General features: G+C 46.6%; 2 protein-coding genes and 1 long non-coding RNA gene across 42 annotated transcripts in view; 2 read left to right on the top strand and 1 right to left on the bottom strand.

Moving 5' to 3' along the window:
• The window catches only part of ARIH2 (ariadne RBR E3 ubiquitin protein ligase 2), a 72,093-nt gene extending 56,614 nt beyond the window's left edge, over positions 1–15,479 (bottom strand). For 18 of the 40 annotated variants that reach the window (XM_077992789.1, XM_077992780.1, XM_077992786.1 and 15 more), the window contains exons 1-3: positions 15,302–15,479; positions 9,898–9,961; positions 5,370–5,721 (exon numbers count right to left, since the gene is read on the bottom strand). Coding sequence is in view for 11 of the 40 variants with exons in the window: in XM_077992766.1 (XP_077848892.1) it covers positions 5,370–5,624 (255 nt within the window). In the remaining 29 variants the exon portion in view is untranslated. Of the gene's footprint in view, positions 1–5,369; positions 7,207–9,787; positions 9,962–15,301 lie in introns of those variants that run through there. The other 22 variants (XM_077992771.1, XM_077992781.1, XM_077992787.1 and 19 more) reach the window with 7 other exon arrangements.
• On the top strand, positions 1,969–8,026 carry LOC144339193 (uncharacterized). The gene is made up of 3 exons (XR_013413952.1): positions 1,969–2,600; positions 6,682–7,237; positions 7,817–8,026. It is a non-coding gene; the product is annotated as an uncharacterized LOC144339193 (long non-coding RNA).
• On the top strand, positions 14,760–17,481 carry LOC708565 (ARIH2 opposite strand lncRNA). The gene is given in 5 exon segments (XM_077991021.1): positions 14,760–14,988; positions 15,152–15,701; positions 15,703–15,757; positions 15,759–16,520; positions 17,400–17,481. Coding segments are annotated over 4 exon segments (1,107 nt in total). The 3' UTR covers positions 16,032–16,520; positions 17,400–17,481.
• Positions 17,482–17,729: the final 248 nt, after the last annotated feature.

The following is a 17,729-nucleotide window of genomic DNA, read 5'->3' as shown; positions in this document are numbered from 1 at the left end:
CTGAATAACTGAAAAAAATTATTGGCTAACTACTGTATATTTTGTAATAAAAATGCTTATGGTTACAAGAAGGACCTCTTTCATCTATAAAGACAATAAAATAATCTTTGTATAAGTCTCCTATAAAAATATAGTGTAGAAAAAGGTAACTTTGTTTTCTTTAAAGACTCATACATGATCACTAAAAATACTTATTCCCCAGAGATCCCCTCCTCCTACAATACAACACCTCACTTGGCAATCATTTAATCTCATTTGACTATTCCATTTGTTATTTGTGTAGGATAGTTCATTCTCAAATAATGCTTCTGTTTTGCCACTATTTGAATACCAAGTTTCCCTACCTCAGTAACAGATAAGTATTTTCTCTGTTCTCTATTCTGAGCCCTTGATCTGATTTTCTGGGCACCTTCCTCTCTCAATAATGACTTTACTCATAGACTGGTCCCAGAACACATACAGGAAGTTACCCTCTGACACCAGGGCCCTCATTAAACTAGAAATCCAGTGTCCCAGACAATTGTGATTTTTTTCTTTTCTTTTTTTTGAGACGGAGTCTTGCTGTGTTGCCCAAGGTGGAGGGCAGTGGCACGATCTCAGCTCACTGCAAGCCCCGCCTCCCGGGTTCACGCCATTCTCCTGCCTCAGCCTCCCGAGTAGCTAGGACTACATACAAGCGCCTGCCACCACGCTCAGCTAATTTTTTGTATTTTTAGTAGAGATGGGGTTTCACTGTGTTAGCCAGGGCTCTCCTGACCTCGTGATCCACCCGCCTCGGCCTCCCAAAGTACTGGGATTACAGGCGTGAGCCACCGATCCCGGCTGAAAATTGTGATTTTTCTACTTAAGACACTTTACCCAGCTAACTCAGGAGGCTGAGGCAGGAGGATCACTTGAGGCCAGGAGTTTGAGATCAGCCTGGGCAACATAGTGAGATTCTGTATCTTTAAAAAAAATTTTTTTTGCAGCTTTGAGTCCACTTAAAAATTTTTTCTTTATTTTTTGAGATGGAGTCTCACTCTGTCACCCAGGGTAGAGTGCAGTGGTGCGATCTCGCTTCACTGCAACCTCCGCCTCCCCGGGTTCACACCATTCTCCTGCCTCAGCCTCCCAAGTAGCTGGGACCACGGGCGTGTCACCACACCCGGCTAATTTTTTGTGTTTTTAGTAGAGATGGGGTTTCACCGTGTTAGCCAGGATGATCTTGATCTCCTGATCTAGTGATCCACCCGCCTTGGCCTCCCTAAGTGTTGGGATTACAGGCGTAAGCCACCACGCCCGGTCAAAATAAATATTTTGGTTTTTTTTTTTTCTTTTTTTTTTGAGACGGAGTCTCGTTCTGCCGCCCAGGCTGGAATGCAGTGGCTGGATCTCAGCTCAATGCAAGCTCCGCCTCCTGGGTTTACGCCATTCTCCTGCCTCAGCCTCCCGAGTAGCTGGGACTACAGGCGCCTGCCAGGTCGCCCGGCTAGTTTTTTGTATCTTTTAGTAGAGACGGGGTTTCACCGTGTTAGCCAGGATGGTCTTGATCTCCTGATCTTGTGATCCGCCCGTCTCGGCCTCCCAAAGTGCTGGGATTACAGGCTTGAGCCACCGCGCCCGGCCAATTTTTTGTTAATTAGCTGTAGGCACCTATAGCCCCAGCTATTTGGAAGGCTGAGAAGGGAGGATAGCTTGAACCCAGGAGTTTGAGGGTGCAGTGAGCTGTAATCATGCTACTGCACTCCAGCTGTGAGATAGGGCAAGAGCTCATTTCTAAAAATTTTTTTAAAAATAATTTTTAAAAAGAGACTTCAAATCCCAAATGGCAGTGAAAGGCTTAACTTTATGATATGCTATCAATCATCCACATGCAACTGCCTGGACACACAAAATGAGTACACAGACATGAGAATCAAGTAAAAAATTTAAGCTACTCCTCAAACTTGGATAGTTTTTACTCATAGACTAGAATTTGTAGGACTATAATTTTCTTTTTTTTTTTTTTTTTGAGACGGAGTCTCGCTCTGTCACCCAGGCTGGAGTGCAGTGGCCGGATCTCAGCTCACTGCAAGCTCCGCCTCCCGGGTTCACGCCATTCTCCTGCCTCAGCCTCCCGAGTAGCTGGGACTACAGGCGCCTGCCACCTCGCCCGGCTAAGTTTTTGTATTTTTAGTAGAGACGGGGTTTCACTGTGTTAGCCAGGATGGTCTCGATCTCCTGACCTTGTGATCCGCCCGTCTCGGCCTCCCAAAGTGCTGGGATTACAGGCTTGAGCCACCTCGCCCGGCCGAACTATAATTTTCAATTACATACACACATAACATCTTCTACAAGCCACAGAACCTAAATTATGTGAAAAAAATTAAATATTTCAATATGCCACAGAATTGTGCAATCAGCACTACGAGCAATGGGACATCAGCAGTGATCTGGGTGACTATCACTATTGATCACACTTTCAGAGACATGTGCAACAAGAGAACCAGAGTAGCCGGAACACCATTGGGTAAACTAAGCACTTAAATTATTCCCTCTCATCCTCAAAAAATATTAATTACAAAAATAAAAACAGGCCAGGAGTGGTGGCTCATGCTTGTAAAGGAATTTGGGAGGCTGAGGTGGGAAGACGGCTTGAGGCCAGGAGTTTAAGACCTAGGCAACATAGCAAGACCCCATCTCTACCAAAAAAAAATTTTTTTTTTTTGTTTTGAGATAAGGTCTTGCTCTGTAGCCCAGGCTGGAGTACAGTGGGGCAATCTCAGCTCACTGCAACCTCTGCTCCTAGGCCCAAGTGATCCTCCCACCTCAGCCTCCTGAATAGCTGGGACTACAGGCGCATGCTACCATGCTCAGCTAATTTTTGTATTTAAAATATAATTTTAAAAATATAAATAAAAACAATGCTAGTTTGCATCTGGCCTCAAAGAAAAAAAAAACTGTATATGATTCCTTCTCCTTTACTCTTGACCAAGCTGCTTTTCTGTCCAGTTTCTTTGGTCAGGTTCCTGAACCACTTAAAACACCAGAGTTCCTTTATGTGTAGTCAAGCCAACCAAGAGCCACAACCTTTTTTTGCCCAGCCCCAGAAAGTAAATGGTGTTAACATGTTTTTCAGTGAAGTGTAGAAGGGAAAAAACAAACTCTGTCTTCTATCAACATCTAAATTTTTGTGGATTATTTTCCTCTTTGATCCATTTTCTCTTTAACCCTTTCATACTGTTTCAGCTCTCTTCTCTTATTTATTCCTTCATCTCTGTTCCAAGTTCTTTTTGCTCTTACTCTTCTCAGTCTTAAAGGCCAGATCAAATACCCTTTCAATTCATTTCCAATAGGAAAGAAAATGTATCAGGGACTAGGAAATCTAACTCACACCAATAGCAGCAGCTGCTACTATCACCAACAATAAACAAAATCAACAAGTATCCAAGCAATTATTCAATACCTACTGTAGATGAAATTGTGTGACAAGAATGATGGAGGAGATAAGGTACAAGAGAGTTACTGCTCTCCAAGAACTGACAATCTAGTTGGAGAGATCATGCCAAAATGTGTGAACAGTTAAAACGTAAAGCAGTCAGAAGACTGCAGTACATAATCTAAAAAAATAAACGAGCTGTATTGTTTGGACACAGATCAAAGGCAGGCATGGCCACTGTGCTCTAGGGGCTCTCAAGGAAACTGACTCAGAGAAAGCACGAGCTAGACTCTGAGGACCCCTAAGGGCAGTAAGAGATGAGGTGGTGAAGGGAAAGCTTTCCAGGAGGCTGACCATGTATAAGAAAGAAGAATATAAAACAGTAAATTTTATGTTACATATATTTTACCACAATGTAAAAAAAAAAAAAAAAAAAAAAGGAAGGAAGGGAGGCAGGCAGGGAGGGACAGGTGCTTGGGCCCCTCAGCTGTCTCTAGCAAGGCAGAAAAAGCCAATACAGAGGGCTTGACAATCTGAGAATTCCTGTGTATAGACAGGAACATCCTTGTGAACTTGGTCAACTGACACTGTCCAGAGCATAGTCACACACTACATAATTCCTAATATTATTTTTTCTAACCTAACATTATGAACATATCCTTTTCTTATTTTAAATACCAACATTGTATATAACCTGACAGTATGACTAAAGCAAAAGAAACTATTGATCAACAAGAGAGAGGTGTGCATGGTGAGGAAGAAAAACCCGATTATTGTTTTCTATCAGGGAAATGCCCTCTGGAGGCAGGGGTCCAGCAGCTTTGCTATAGCCATAGTGCAGAAATCCCACACCCAGAGGATCCATAGGTCCGCATTCTTCAGAGTTTTCTGCTCAGCACAAGAGAGGAAGTCTACAATCACTTCTAGAAATGAATCACAAAAAAAAAAAAAAACCTTAGCTTTCAGCTTCCAGCCAGTTGCTAATAAAGATCTGAGTATCTAAATCCAAGATATTAACCTTTGCCAACCATCTGGGGGGGAAAAAAATCCCTAAACTAGTAGATAAAGCAAATTTTATAGAAATCATACAAGGCACACCTTAGTTACTTCTGTTTAAGTACCAATAAAATTTATTTGGTTGACATCATGCCAAGGTGCCCTTTTGACCTCAAATTTAATCAGAAACAAAATTCATATAAGAATTCCTGAAAAAAGATTAGCAAAAACACTAAAGTAAGAGAAATATTTCCAATTTCCCATAATGGCCAGTGTTAGAGAAGGAAACATGCTTGCTGGGAAACTGTCAAAATGATCATAAAAAATATAAATAATGAGGATAATAACTGGCCTAAGGTGCAAGACATCCAAAGGTATGTTTTAGCTTACATGTTAAAAAATAAAATGCTTGCTGGAATAATCAACTTTGTTCATTCTTTACAATTCCCATACTAACACCCCCTAAATCAATGAAATACAAGCTATAAGAAAAAAATATTAAAATCAGTACATGAAACAAATGAGCTCATTAGCCCAAAGGCAATGATTATTCAGGGCAAACCAGAGGGATCTGGATACTCTCAAGACATTTATCAGTCACTCAAACACAGTCATACAGAAGATGGTGATTCTGATGCTTATTGTATCAACCTCATAAAATTCTTGAAAACTCACTTCCTGAAACAAGTGCAAAGTTGTGCAATTCTGCTACTACACATTTCTGGTATGGTATATCTTTCTTGAATCTGTCCCACCCCTCCTTTCTAATTCTTACTAATTTGGGAATCTGAGGACCTTAGATATGCATATATTAGAAAACAAAGCAAATGTAACAAAATGTCCAAATGATGTTGACATACATTTGGTTTCAAGCTACAAGGCCATTCAATTAGTCTGGAGGAGACATTAATTAACAACAGCTCATCCTTAGATTTAACTGGAGGGGGATTACACTGGAGTTTACAACACTGCTCACCTTTAGGACAGAAGCTAAGCTGGTCATGTGCTCATTGAGGGCACCCTCAGATTCCTTGTAGGTCAAGCAAGTGAACTGGTACTCCTCGGGATCAAAGGCATCAGCCCCCTGCTGCTCCACATCGCTGGCTACTCCCACGTAATAGTCCTCTATGTCCCCAGGGTCTTCATCCTCTTCTTCTTCCTCTTCCTCACAATTTGGGTCATAGTCCTCTTCATTGCTGTCAGACCCCTGGCTATTCATGTCCACTGACATCTTAGCATCCAGCCAAGTTGCAGATCAGGAAAGCAGTTGCTTTTTCCCCCTCCCCCCAAAACTACCGATTTCTCAAATGCATTAGTATTTTTGTCTTCTAAGGGAGGAAAAAAAAAAAAAAGTGTTACTTTTTCCCCACGACAAGTAGTAACAGAAACAGTTCAAGAATCAAAATGGGACAGTCCTGGCCCTAATCTCACTATAGCTTATTCCAACTCTGGTATCACATGGGGAATCTCACCATCATCCCCCTGGCCCAGGCCTATCAAAGGGAAATCCTTCCCTGGAGAGATAGAAGCAGCTGATAAATGGTAACTTCACATGAAAGGCCTGGCATGACAGGGCAAGGCCATCTGCTCCATGTCAGAAAGTCAAATTCCAATGAACTTGTTATTCTTCCCAAAGTCCTTAAGGGAGAAGCACATCCCCATAGCTGGCCGCCCAGAGGGGAGGCGACATAAAGGTTTAACTACCAAAGTTTAAAATTTTGCTTATCATGCCTCCATTAGTATTGACACAGACAGTACATAAATAGGAACACTTCCCGCTATAATATGTAGAAAAAGAAGACCATTGTTTCACAGACATTACTCTTAGGTGTCTGAAAGACAGGTGCATAGTTGGTAAAGAAAGAAAAACAACAACAACAACAAAAAACACATAGGTCTTCAACATCCTCCTCTACTCTGCAAAGCTGACTGAATTTTCAGGTTTAAAGAGTTCTACTGGCCGGGTGTGGTGGCTCATGCCTGTAATCCCAGCAATGTGGAAGGCCGAGGCGGGTGGATCACTTGAGGTCAGGAGTTCAAGACCAGCCTGGCCAACATGGCGAAACCCCATCTCTATTAAAAATACAAAATTAGCCAGGCGTGGTGGCATGCACTTGTAATCCCAGCTACTTGGGAAGCTGAGGCAGGAGAATCACTTGAACCGGGAGGCAGAGTTTATAGTGAGCCAAGATTGCACCACTGCACTCCAGCCTGGATGACAAGAGTGAAACTCCATCGGCCAGGTGTGGTGGCTCATGCCTGTAATCCCAGCACTTTGAGAGGCCGAGATGGGTGGATCACTGAGGTCAGGAGTTCGAGACCAGCCTGGCCAACATGGTGAAACCCTGTCTCCACTAAAAATACAAAAAAATTAAGCGGACATGGTGACAGGCACCTGTAACCCCAGCTACTAGGGAGGCAAAGGCAGGAGAAACGCTTGAACCCAGGAAGCGGAGGTTACAGTGAGCTGAGATTGCACCACTGCACTCCAGCCTGGGCAATAAAAGCGAAACTCCATCACACACACACACACACACACACACACACACAAAACAGGGAAACTCCATCTCAAAAAAGAAAAGCTGCAGACAGTAAAATGTTACTCAATTACATATAAACGAAAAGAGAATACTAGTTGAGAAAGCGAAACAGTCACAAATCCTAACTTCAACTCACAGAAGATTGTGGCAAACACCCATTAACTTTTCTACACAACTACTATCTCATCTGATGAGCTGCAAGGAACAATATCAACTAGTGATTTAAATCTAAAACTAGGCCAGGTGCGGTGGCTCACGCCTGTAATCCCAGCACTTTCGGAAGCCGAGGCGGGCAGATCACGAGGTCAGGAGATCAAAGAGCATCCTGGCCAACGTGGTGAAACCCCATCTCTACTAAAAATACAAAAATTAGCTATACATGGTGACACGTGCATGCAATCCCCAGCTACTTGGGAGGCTGAGGCAGGAGAATCACTTGAACTAGGGAGTTGGAGATTGCAGTGAGCCGAGATCCTGCCAACTGTACTGCAGCCTGGCAACAGAGCGAGACTCCATCTCAAAAAACAAAAAAAATCTAAAACTAATAGAACCTTAAAGTCCAAGAGCATTTGGATTTAATAGTATGTAAACAATTTATTTAAACAAATCTTGATTAAATACAAAAGCAAATATAAAGTCTACTTGAAGTAGGTAATCTGTCCGAAAAAAAACAACGAACCATAATCTAAAACAAAGACTGAGGGCCAGGTGTGGTGGCTCACAAGTATAATCTCAGAATTTTGGGAGGCTGAGATGAGAGGATCCCTTGAGGCCAGGAGGTCAAGACCCCCCTGAACAACCTAGTGAGACCATGTCTCTACAACACATTAAAAAAAAAATAATCCCAGCACTTTGGGAGACCGAGATGGCCAGATCACCTGAGGCTAGGAGATTGAGACCAGCCTAGCCAACATGGTGAAATCTCATCTCTACTAAAAGTACAAAAATTAGGCTGGGCACGGTGGCTTATGCCTGTAATGCCAGCACTTTGGGAGGCCGAGGCAGGCAGATCACGAGGTCAGGAAATCGAGACCATCCTGGCTAACACACGTGAAACTCCCGTCTCTACTAAAAATACAAAAATTAGCTGGGCATGGTGGCATGCGCCTGTAATCCCAGCTACTCAGGAGGCTGAGGCAGGAGAACTGCTTGAACTTGGGAGGTGGAGGTTGCAGTGAGCTGAGATTGCACCACTGCACTCCAGCCTGGGCAACAGAGCGAGACTCAATATGAAAAAATAAAAAAATAAAAAATAAATTAGCTGGGCATGGTGGTGCACACTTGCAATCCCAGCTACTTGGGAGACTGAGGCAGGAGAATCACTTGAACCAGGGAGGCGGAGGTTGCAGTGAACCAAGATCGTGCCACTGCACTCCAGCCTGGGCAACAGAGTGAGACACTGTCGCAAAAAAAAATAAAATAAACAAATAAATAAAATAAAATAAAATAAGACAGGCATAGTGGTCATGCGTCTGTATTCCTGGCTACATGGAAGAACTGCTTGGGCCTAGAAGGTCAAGGCTGCAGTGAGATCATTCCACTGCACTCCAACCTAGGCAACAGAGAGAGATTCTGTCTCCAAAAATAGTAATAATAATTCAAGTAAATGCTCTTCTACTTTAAAAAAAAAAAAAAAAGGGCCCACGTACAGTGGCTCACATCTGTATCAGTGGCTCACATCTGTATTATAATGCCCACACTTAGGGAGACTGAGGCTGAAGGATCATTCAAAACCAGGAGTTCCAAACCAGCCTGGGCAACATAGCAAGACCCATGTCTACCAAAAGGAAAAAGAATTTGTAACCAGTCTAAAACACTATGGAGTCCTGAGATATGGTATCACTCTGACACCCAGTCTGGGATATAAAAACATGATCATGGCCCACTGTAGCTTCCAACTCATGGGCTCAAGAGATCCTCCTGCCTCAGCCTCCTGAGTAGCTGGGACTACAGGCATATGCCACGCCCATACCTAATTTTATTTTTTGTAGAAACAGGGTTTTACTACGTTACTCAGGCTGGTTTCAAACTCCTGGCCTCAAGCGATCCTCCTGCCTTGGCCTTACAAAACGCTGGGATTACAAGCAAGAGCCACTGTGCCCAGCATAGAGTCACATTTTTATGTAATAAAAATATCGGCCAGGCATGGTGGCTCACACTTGTAATCCCAGCACTTTGGGAGGCTGAGGCGGGCGGATTACCTAAGGTCAGGGGTTTGAGGCCAGTCTGACCAACATGGAGAAACCCAGTCTCCACCAAAAACACAAAATTAGCTGGGCATCGTAGCACATGCCTGTAATCCCAGCTACTCAGGAGGCAGAGGCAGGAGAATTGCTTGAACCCCAGAGGTGGAGGCTGCAGTGAGCCAAGATTGCATCATTACACTCCCGCCTGGGCAACACGAGGGAAACTCCAATTAAAAAAAAAAAAAAAATCAGTATATCTAAGTTGATATGTTAACTATAAATGCTCCCATTTCTAAAAATTAAAAAAAAAAAACAACGGCCCTATTAATTATGGGGCAATAAAAATAATGTTTGCAGTCTGACCTTTTTTTTTTTTTTTTTTTTTTTGAGAAGAAGTCTCGCTCTGTCACCCAGGCTGGAGTGCAGTGGCACAATCTCAGCTCACTGCAACCTCTGCCTTCCAGGTTCAAGCAATTCTCCTGCCTCAGTCTCCGAGTAGCTGGACCTACAGGTGCACGCCACAACGCCCAGCTAATTTTTTTTGTATTTTTATTAGAGATGGCGTTTCACCATGTTGGTCAGGCTGGTCTCGAACTCCTGACCTCATGATCCACCCGCCTCAGCTTCCCAAAGTGCTGGGGTTACAGGCATGAGCCACCATGCCCAGCCAGCAGTTTGACTTTTAACAAACTCTTCTGCATGGTAGAGCCATATAATCACAACTAAACTATGGTGTTTTTTCTTTAGGAGAAAAAGTTAATCTTTAAATTAAAGATACCTGTAATTCTTGGCGATCTCTCAGGCAGATGTCACCCAAGTATTCTACGTAATATGACTTCCATCTAAAATGAAAAGAATTACATTTTTAAAACTGGCATACTGCTTTTGTAAGTTTATTTTTTATTTATTTATTTTTTTTTTTGAGGCGGAGTCTCGCTCTGTAGCCCGGGCTGGAGTGCAGTGGCCGGATCTCAGCTCACTGCAAGCTCCGCCTCCCAGGTTTACGCCATTCTCCTGCCTCAGCCTCCCGAGTAGCTGGGACTACAGGCGCCCGCCACCTTGCCCGGCTAGTTTTTTGTATTTTTTAGTAGAGACGGGGTTTCACGGTGTTCGCCAGGATGGTCTCGATCTCCTGACCTCGTGATCCATCCGTCTCGGCCTCCCAAAGTGCTGGGATTACAGGCTTGAGCCACCGCGCCCGGCCGCAAAGGTACTTTAAAGGACAAGTAACAAGGCACAGTAACTATTAAATTAATTATCTTCTTTTAAGTGCCAACAAAAATCCATGTCATAATTACACTGACAAGAGTTACATGACCTTCTAAAAAAAAAAGTACTCAGCTAGGCATGGTGGCTCATGCCTGTAATCCCAGCATGTTGGGAGGCCAAGGCAGGTGGATCACCGGAGGTCAAGAGTTCAAGACCAGCCTGGCCAACATGGCGAAACCCCATCTCTACTAAAAATACGAAAATTAGCTGGGCATGGTGGCGGGCACCTGTAATCCCAGCTACTCGGAAGGCTGAGGCAGGAGAATCACTCGAACCAGGGAGGCAGAGGTTGCAGTGAGGTGAGACTGCGCCACTGTACTCCAGTCTGGGTGACAAGAGACTTCGTCTCAAAAAAAAAAAAAAGGCCCGGCGCGGTGGCTCACGCCTGTAATCCCAGCACTTTGGGAGGCCGAGGCGGGCGGATCACAAGGTCAGGAGATCAAGACCACGGTGAAACCCCGTCTCTACTAAAAATACAAAAAATTAGCCGGGCGCAGCTGTGGGCGCCTGTAGTCCCAGCTATTCGGGAGGCTGAGGCAGGAGAATGGCGTGAACCCGGGAGGCGGAGCTTGCAGTGAGCCGAGATCACGCCACTGCACTCCAGCCTGGGCGACAGAGCGAGACTCTGTCTCAAAAAAAAAAAAAAAAAAAAAAAAAAGTATTCTAAGTAAACAGGGAGGAATAATTTAACCTCAATTCTCTCTCTCAGTTTGGAAGACTGTTTATTTTTTCTTTTGAGACAGGGTCTCCCCTCTGTCACCCAGGTTGGAGTGCAGTGTTGCAATCTCAGCTCACTGTAACCTCCACCTCACCCAGCTGAAAGGCCGCTTCTTCACTCCAATACTTCTGTCCTTCAGATTCTCTACAGCAACTACCACAATTTCAATCCTAAATGTTATGTAGATGTTGACAAAGCAAATTGTAACTGACTTAAAATTGAATTTTTGCTATAAAATCACCACCACTGTGGTAATCTAACACAGAATAATGCTAATATTTCAGATCTCACTTTACTTATGCTGTTGTGGCTCATTTATGTCACATTACTCATAAATGTTGTGGTGGTACATGCTTGTAGTCCCAACTACTTGGGAGGCTGAGGTGGGAGGATCTTGAGCACAGGAGGCTGAGGCTGCAGTGAGCCAAGATCACGCCACTGCACTTCAGTCTAGGCAACAGAGTGAGACCCTGTCTTCAAAAACAAAAAAAGTTCCAGGACCAGGTGTGGTGGCTCACGCCAGTAATTCCAGCACTTTGGTTGGGAGGCCAAGGTGGGTAGATGGCTTTAGCTCAGGAGTTCAAGACCAGGCTGGGCAACATGGTGAAACCCCACCGTTACAAAAAACACAGATTAGCCAGGAATGGTGGCGCATACCTGCAATTCCAGCTACTCGGGAGGCTAAGGCAGGGGAATTGCTTGATCTGGGAGATGGAGATTGCAGTGAACCAAAACTGTGCCACTGCACTCCAGCCTGGGCAACAGAGCAAGACTCCGCGTCAAAAAAAAAAAAAAAAGAAATTGCCCACAGGCTTCTTACCAACCAAATATTTAGGTGGGGAAAACTCCACACTCCCTCAAAAAAAAAAAAAAGAACACCATTTCATACGAAGTGTTCTAGGTACAGATTTAAATGAAAATTTAATTTTTGGCCGGGCGCGGTGGCTCAAGCCTGTAATCCCAGCACTTTGGGAGGCCGAGATGGGCGGATCACGAGGTCAGGAGATCGAGACCATCCTGGCTAACACAGTGAAACCCCGTCTCTACTAAAAAATACAAAAAACTAGCCGGGCGAGGTGGCGGGCGCCTGTAGTCCCAGCTACTCGGGAGGCTGAGGCAGGAGAATGGCGTGAACCCGGGAGACAGAGCTTGCAGTGAGCCGAGATCCGGCCACTGCACTCCAGCCTGGGCGACAGAGCGAGACTCCGTCTCCAGAAAAAAAAAAAAAAAAAAAAAAAAAAAAATTTAATTTTTAATCATCTCAAAGTTAAATATCCAAATTCTATTTGAAAAAGTGGGCCGGGCACAATGGTTCACACCTGTGATCCCAGCACTTTGGGAAGCTGAGGTGGGCAGATCACAAGGGCAGGAGTTGGAGACCAGACTGACCAACACGATGAAATCCTGTTTCTACTAAAAATACAAAAATTAGCTGGGCGTGGTAGCGTGCGCCTGTAGTCCCAGCTACTCAGGAGGCTGAGGCAGGAGAACCGCTTGAACCCAGAAGGTGGAGGTTGCAGTGAGCCGAGATCGCACCACTGCACTCCAGCCTGGGTGACAGAGCAAGACTCCGTCTAAAAATAAAAAATAAAAAATAAATAAATAAATAAATAAAAAGTGATCTTGTCCTGACAATACTTTTTTTTTTTTTTGGAGACAGAGTCTTGCTCTGTTGCACAGGCTGGAGTGCAATGGCACAATCTCGGCTCACTGCAAGCTCCACCTCCCGGGTTCACATCATTCTCCTACCTCAGCCTCCCAAGTAGCTGGGACAACAGGCACCCACCACCACGCCCGACTAATTTTTTGTATTTTTAGTAGAGATGGGGTTTCACTGTGTTAGCCAGGATGGTCTCGATCTCCTGACCTCGTGATCCACCCACCTTGGCCTCCCAAAGTGTTGGGATGACAGGCGTGTATCACCGCGCCTGGCCAACGGTATGTATTTCTTTAGTAACATAACTGACAGTAACATTTTTATTTCCTTTGAAACTTAAATATTATCCCTACATCCCAGACAGAAATGGCATAATAGACATTATTTTTGGAGTTCAAGACCAACCTGGGCAACACTGCCAAATGCTGTCTCTACCAAAAAGTCTTAAAAATTAGTAGGGCATGGCCGGGCGCGGTGGCTCAAGCCTGTAATCCCAGCACTTTGGGAGGCCGAGACGGGCGGATCACGAGGTCAGGAGATCGAGACCATCCTGGCTAACACGGTAAAACCCCGTCTCTACTAAAAAAATACAAAAAACTAGCCGGGCGAGGTGGCGGGCACCTGTAGTCCCAGCTACTCGGGAGGCTGAGGCAGGAGAATGGCGTAAACCCGGGAGGCAGAGCTTGCAGTAAGCTGAGATCCGGCCACTGCACTCCAGCCTGGGCGATAGAGCAAGACTCCGTCTCAAAAACAAAACAAAACAAAACAAAACAAAACAAGGCCGGGCGAGGTGGCTCACGCCTGTAATCCCAGCACTTTGGGAGGCCGAGGCGGGCGGATCACAAGGTCAGGAGATCGAGACCACGGTGAAACCCCCTCTCTACTAAAAATACAAAAAATTAGCCGGGCGCGGTTGTGGGCGCCTGTAGTCCCAGCTACTCGGGAGGCTGAGGCAGGAGAATGGCGTGAACCCGGGAGGCGGAGCTTGCAGTGAGCCGAGATCGCGCCACTGCACTCCAGCCTGGGCGACAGAGCGAGACTCCGTCTCAAAAAAAAAAAAAAAAAAAAAAAAAAAAAAAAAAAAAAAAAAATTAGTAGGGCATGGTGGCACATGCCTGTAGTCCTAGCTGCTTAGGAAGTTGAGAGAGGAGGATTATTTGAGTCCAGGAGATTGCAGTGAGCCATGATCATGCCACTGCCCTCCAACGAGCCAGGTAACAGAGTGAGGCCCTGTTTCTAAAAAAAAAAATTTTAAGGGTCAGGTACAGTGGCTCACGCCTATAATCTCAGCACTTTAGGAGGTCAAAGCGGGAAGATCGCTTGAGCCCAGCAGTTCAAGACCAGTTTAGGCAACCTATTAAGATTCCCGTATCCACAACAAATTTAAAAAATTAGTCAGGTATGGTGGTACATGCCTGTGGTCGCAGCCACTTGGGAGGCTAAGAAAGGAGGATCACCTGAGCCCAGAAAGTCCGGGCCGCAGTTAGCTGTGATCGCCGCCACTGCACTCCAGTCTGGTGACAGCAACTTTGTCCCGCCCACCAAAAAAAAAAAAAAAAAAAAAAAAAATTCCTCCAGAGCCAAAGTCACATGTTCAGGGGACCTGACAACCATCCTGGGCTTGCTGACCACGCACAGAACACATAAGTTTTAGTGAGTCTGATGACGTTTACTCCAGATATGATCACTAGCGCTGAATGGTCATTCCTAACTACACCTCCGAAGAAAAACTACTTGGCACAAAACTAGAAATCAGCAATTTCGTTTCAAAATCCTACACTCTATATCTGTCTTTTCTAATACGGTGACCACAAGGCACATGCGGTTATTTAAATTTAATTACACTTAAAAATTAAGTAAAATTTAAAATTTAGTTTCTCAGGTGCATTAGCCTACAGATCAAATGCTTAACGGCCACGTGTGGCTAATAGCTATCATGTTGAACAGCAAAGGTATAGAAATGTCGCTATGACAGAAAGTTCTATGGGACTGGGCAATGAACAGTACGAAGGCGAAGTCATCCAAGAACGCGGCTGCCCAAGCAGCTTCAGGCGAGGCGGCGACACAGTTCCGGGGCCGCACATCCCGAGGGGCCGCGGGCTCCGGGATATTCGCGCGGACGCGGAGCCCACGAGCTGGGGATACCCTCCACAGGCGGGCGTTAAACCGCGCGGGCAGCGCTGCGAGAGCTCCCAAACAGGACTCGAGCGGGGAGCCCCGAGGCCGTGCGTTTCCCCGCCGCGCCAGACAGGGAGGGCCTAGATGTGCCGGCGCTGGTTGGTCAGAGGCGGTGGCCTCTGACCTTTCCGCGAGCTGAGAAGACGGCGGGAGGAAAAAAGGCAGAGACAACGCTGGGCGCCCGGCGGTCCCTCCGCTGACGGCGGGTAGTGCTGGGACAGCGAACCGGCGGTGGGGGGTGCCCGGGCCTCCCGGGCGACGGCGAAGGCGGAGTCCCGGCCCGGCCGGGGAGGTTGGCTGAGAGGCCCCCCCAGCTGCCCGCCAAAGTAAACAAGGCCGCGACGTGCGCTGCGCACTTACCGGGAGCTGCGGCCTCGCGGCCGCTGAGCCCGGACGAGCCAGACCGGGTCAGGCCGGGCCAGAGGGACTGGATTGGGGAGAAGCGGCGGCAAAGGCGGCGGGCCGACGCCGGTCAAGCCCGTGCTGCTTCCTCCAGAAGAGTCGTCCCCGCAGCTCCGGAAGTACTTGGCGCCGTTGCGTCACTTCCGGATCGGGGTCGACCCACGGTCGCTCAGGTCGCGACTGGCTCCTGGTTAGAGGGCCTCTTTAGCGCCGCCTCCTTGCAATTTAGCGCTCTGACCCATAGTCTGACTAGGGTACGGCAGGTGCCGACCGCGTCTGGAGCCACCTTTCGCCTACCAGCGTCTCCCGTTGAGATGTTCTTAACCAACGCGTTTCTCACCGCCTTATCATTTCACTGTGTACTCCGGGATCGGGCACGGAGAAGACATCCTGGCGTCGGTGGAATGTCTAAAGAACCATTGTTTCCCGGCCGCTATCTGGTCTGAGGGGAGCTGGGCCGGGAATTTCTGCCTACACCCCAAGGCGGTCGCCGGGTGGCCCCAGAGCTGCAACCATACCACGCTTTCGCTTCCCCCGCCGCGGCCTCGTTCGCCGCCCAGTTCGACTTACCGTCACCGTGCAAGGTTGCATCTTAACTGCCTTGCTTGCAGTTTCTTTTCACACTATAGGAGTTGTCATCATGACTTCCAGTTACCTTTTGGGACCGGTTGTCAAATGGTGTGGCTAGAACTCAGATTGTTGCTGCACCACAGTGGAAATGCCAATGTGAAGCCGCTGATGTTAGGAAGGCTCCAGGGTGTGCAATTCCATAGACAACAAATCAAATCATTTCCAACCATACTGGACTCGCGTATATACGCATTTAAGACACCTGTGCTGGCCGGTCGCTGTGGCTTATGCCTGCATTCCCTGCATTTTGGGAAGCCAAGGTGGGAGGATCGCTTGAGCCCAAGAATTTGAGGTAGTGAGACCCCTCCTTCTTTCTATAAAAAACAAAAACAAAAAAACTAAAAATTAGCTGGGCGAGGTGGCACACGCCTGTGCGTCCCAGCTACTCAGGGGGCTGAGGTGATATAGGATTGCTTGAGCCGAGGAGGTCGAGGCTGCAGTGCGCCGAGATTGCACAACTGCAGTCCAGCATCGGTGATAATGGACCCTGTCACAAAGCAACAATAACAAACCATACAATGTAGAAAGCCATTAAAAATCATGCCGGGTGGCCGGGCGCAGTAGCTCACGCCTGTAATCCCAGCACTTTGGGAGGCCGAAGAGGACAGATCACGAGGTCAGGAGTTCGAGACTAGCCACACCAGCATGGTGAAACCCCGGCTTTACTAAAAATACAAAAAATTAGCCGGCATGATGGCAGGTGCCTGTAGTCCCAGCTACTTGGGAGGCTTAGGCAGGACAATTGCTTGAACTCGTCAGGCGGAGGTTGCAGTGAGCCGAGATCGCGCCACTGCACTCCAACCTGGGCGACAGAGTTTAAGACTCCGTCTCAAAAAAAAAAAAAAAAAAAAAAAGATTCCGGGTGGACTGCTCTGCCTGTGGAGTAGCAATTCCTTTTTTTTTTTTTTTTTTTTTTTTTTTGAGGCGGAGTCTTGCTCTGTCGCCCAGGCTGGAGTGCAGTGAGAGAGCCGCTATTTCAGCTCACTGCAACCTCCGCCTCCCGGGTTCAAGTGATTTTCCTGCCTCAGTCTGCCAAGTAGCTGGGACTACAGGCGCGCACCACCGCGCCCAGCTAATTTTTTCTTTTTCTTTTTTTTTTTTTTTTTTTTTTTGAGACCGAGTCTCGCTCTCTCGCTCAGGCTGGAGTGCAGTGACGCGATCTCGGCTCACTGCAAGCTCCGCCTCCCGAATTCACGCCATTCTCCTGCCTCAGCCTCCCCAGTAGCTGGGACTACAGGCGCCCGCCACTACGGCCGGCTAATTTTTTTGTGTATTTTTAGTACAGACGGGATTTCACTGTGTTAACCCGGATGGTAATTTTTGTATATTTAGTAGAGACAGGGTTTTACCATGTTGACCAGGATGGTCTGGATCTCTCAACCCCGTGATCCGCCCTCCTCGGCTTCCCAAAGTGCTGGGATTACAGGCGTGAGCCACCGCTCCTGGCCTCCTTTGTTTATTTACTTCTTTAATAAACTTGCTTTCACTTTACCAAAAAAAAAATAAAATAAATCATACTGGGTGGTGGGGTATGGTGGCTCAAGCCTGTAATCCCAGCACTTTGGGAAGCCAAGGTGAGAGGATCGCTTGAGCCCAGGAGTTGGAGACCAGCTTGGGAAACATAGTGAGATTCCATGTCTACAAAAAAAAAAAAAACAAATGTTTTGGCCGGGCGTGGTGGCCCACGCCTGTAATCCCAGCACTTTGGGAGGCCGAGGCAGGTGAATCACTTGAGCCTGGGAGTTGGAGACCAGCC

Source organism: Macaca mulatta, chromosome 2 (genome assembly GCF_049350105.2).
Source record: "Macaca mulatta isolate MMU2019108-1 chromosome 2, T2T-MMU8v2.0, whole genome shotgun sequence".
NCBI lineage: Eukaryota > Metazoa > Chordata > Mammalia > Primates > Cercopithecidae > Macaca > Macaca mulatta.
This window is presented reverse-complemented; position numbering and strand designations above follow the sequence as displayed.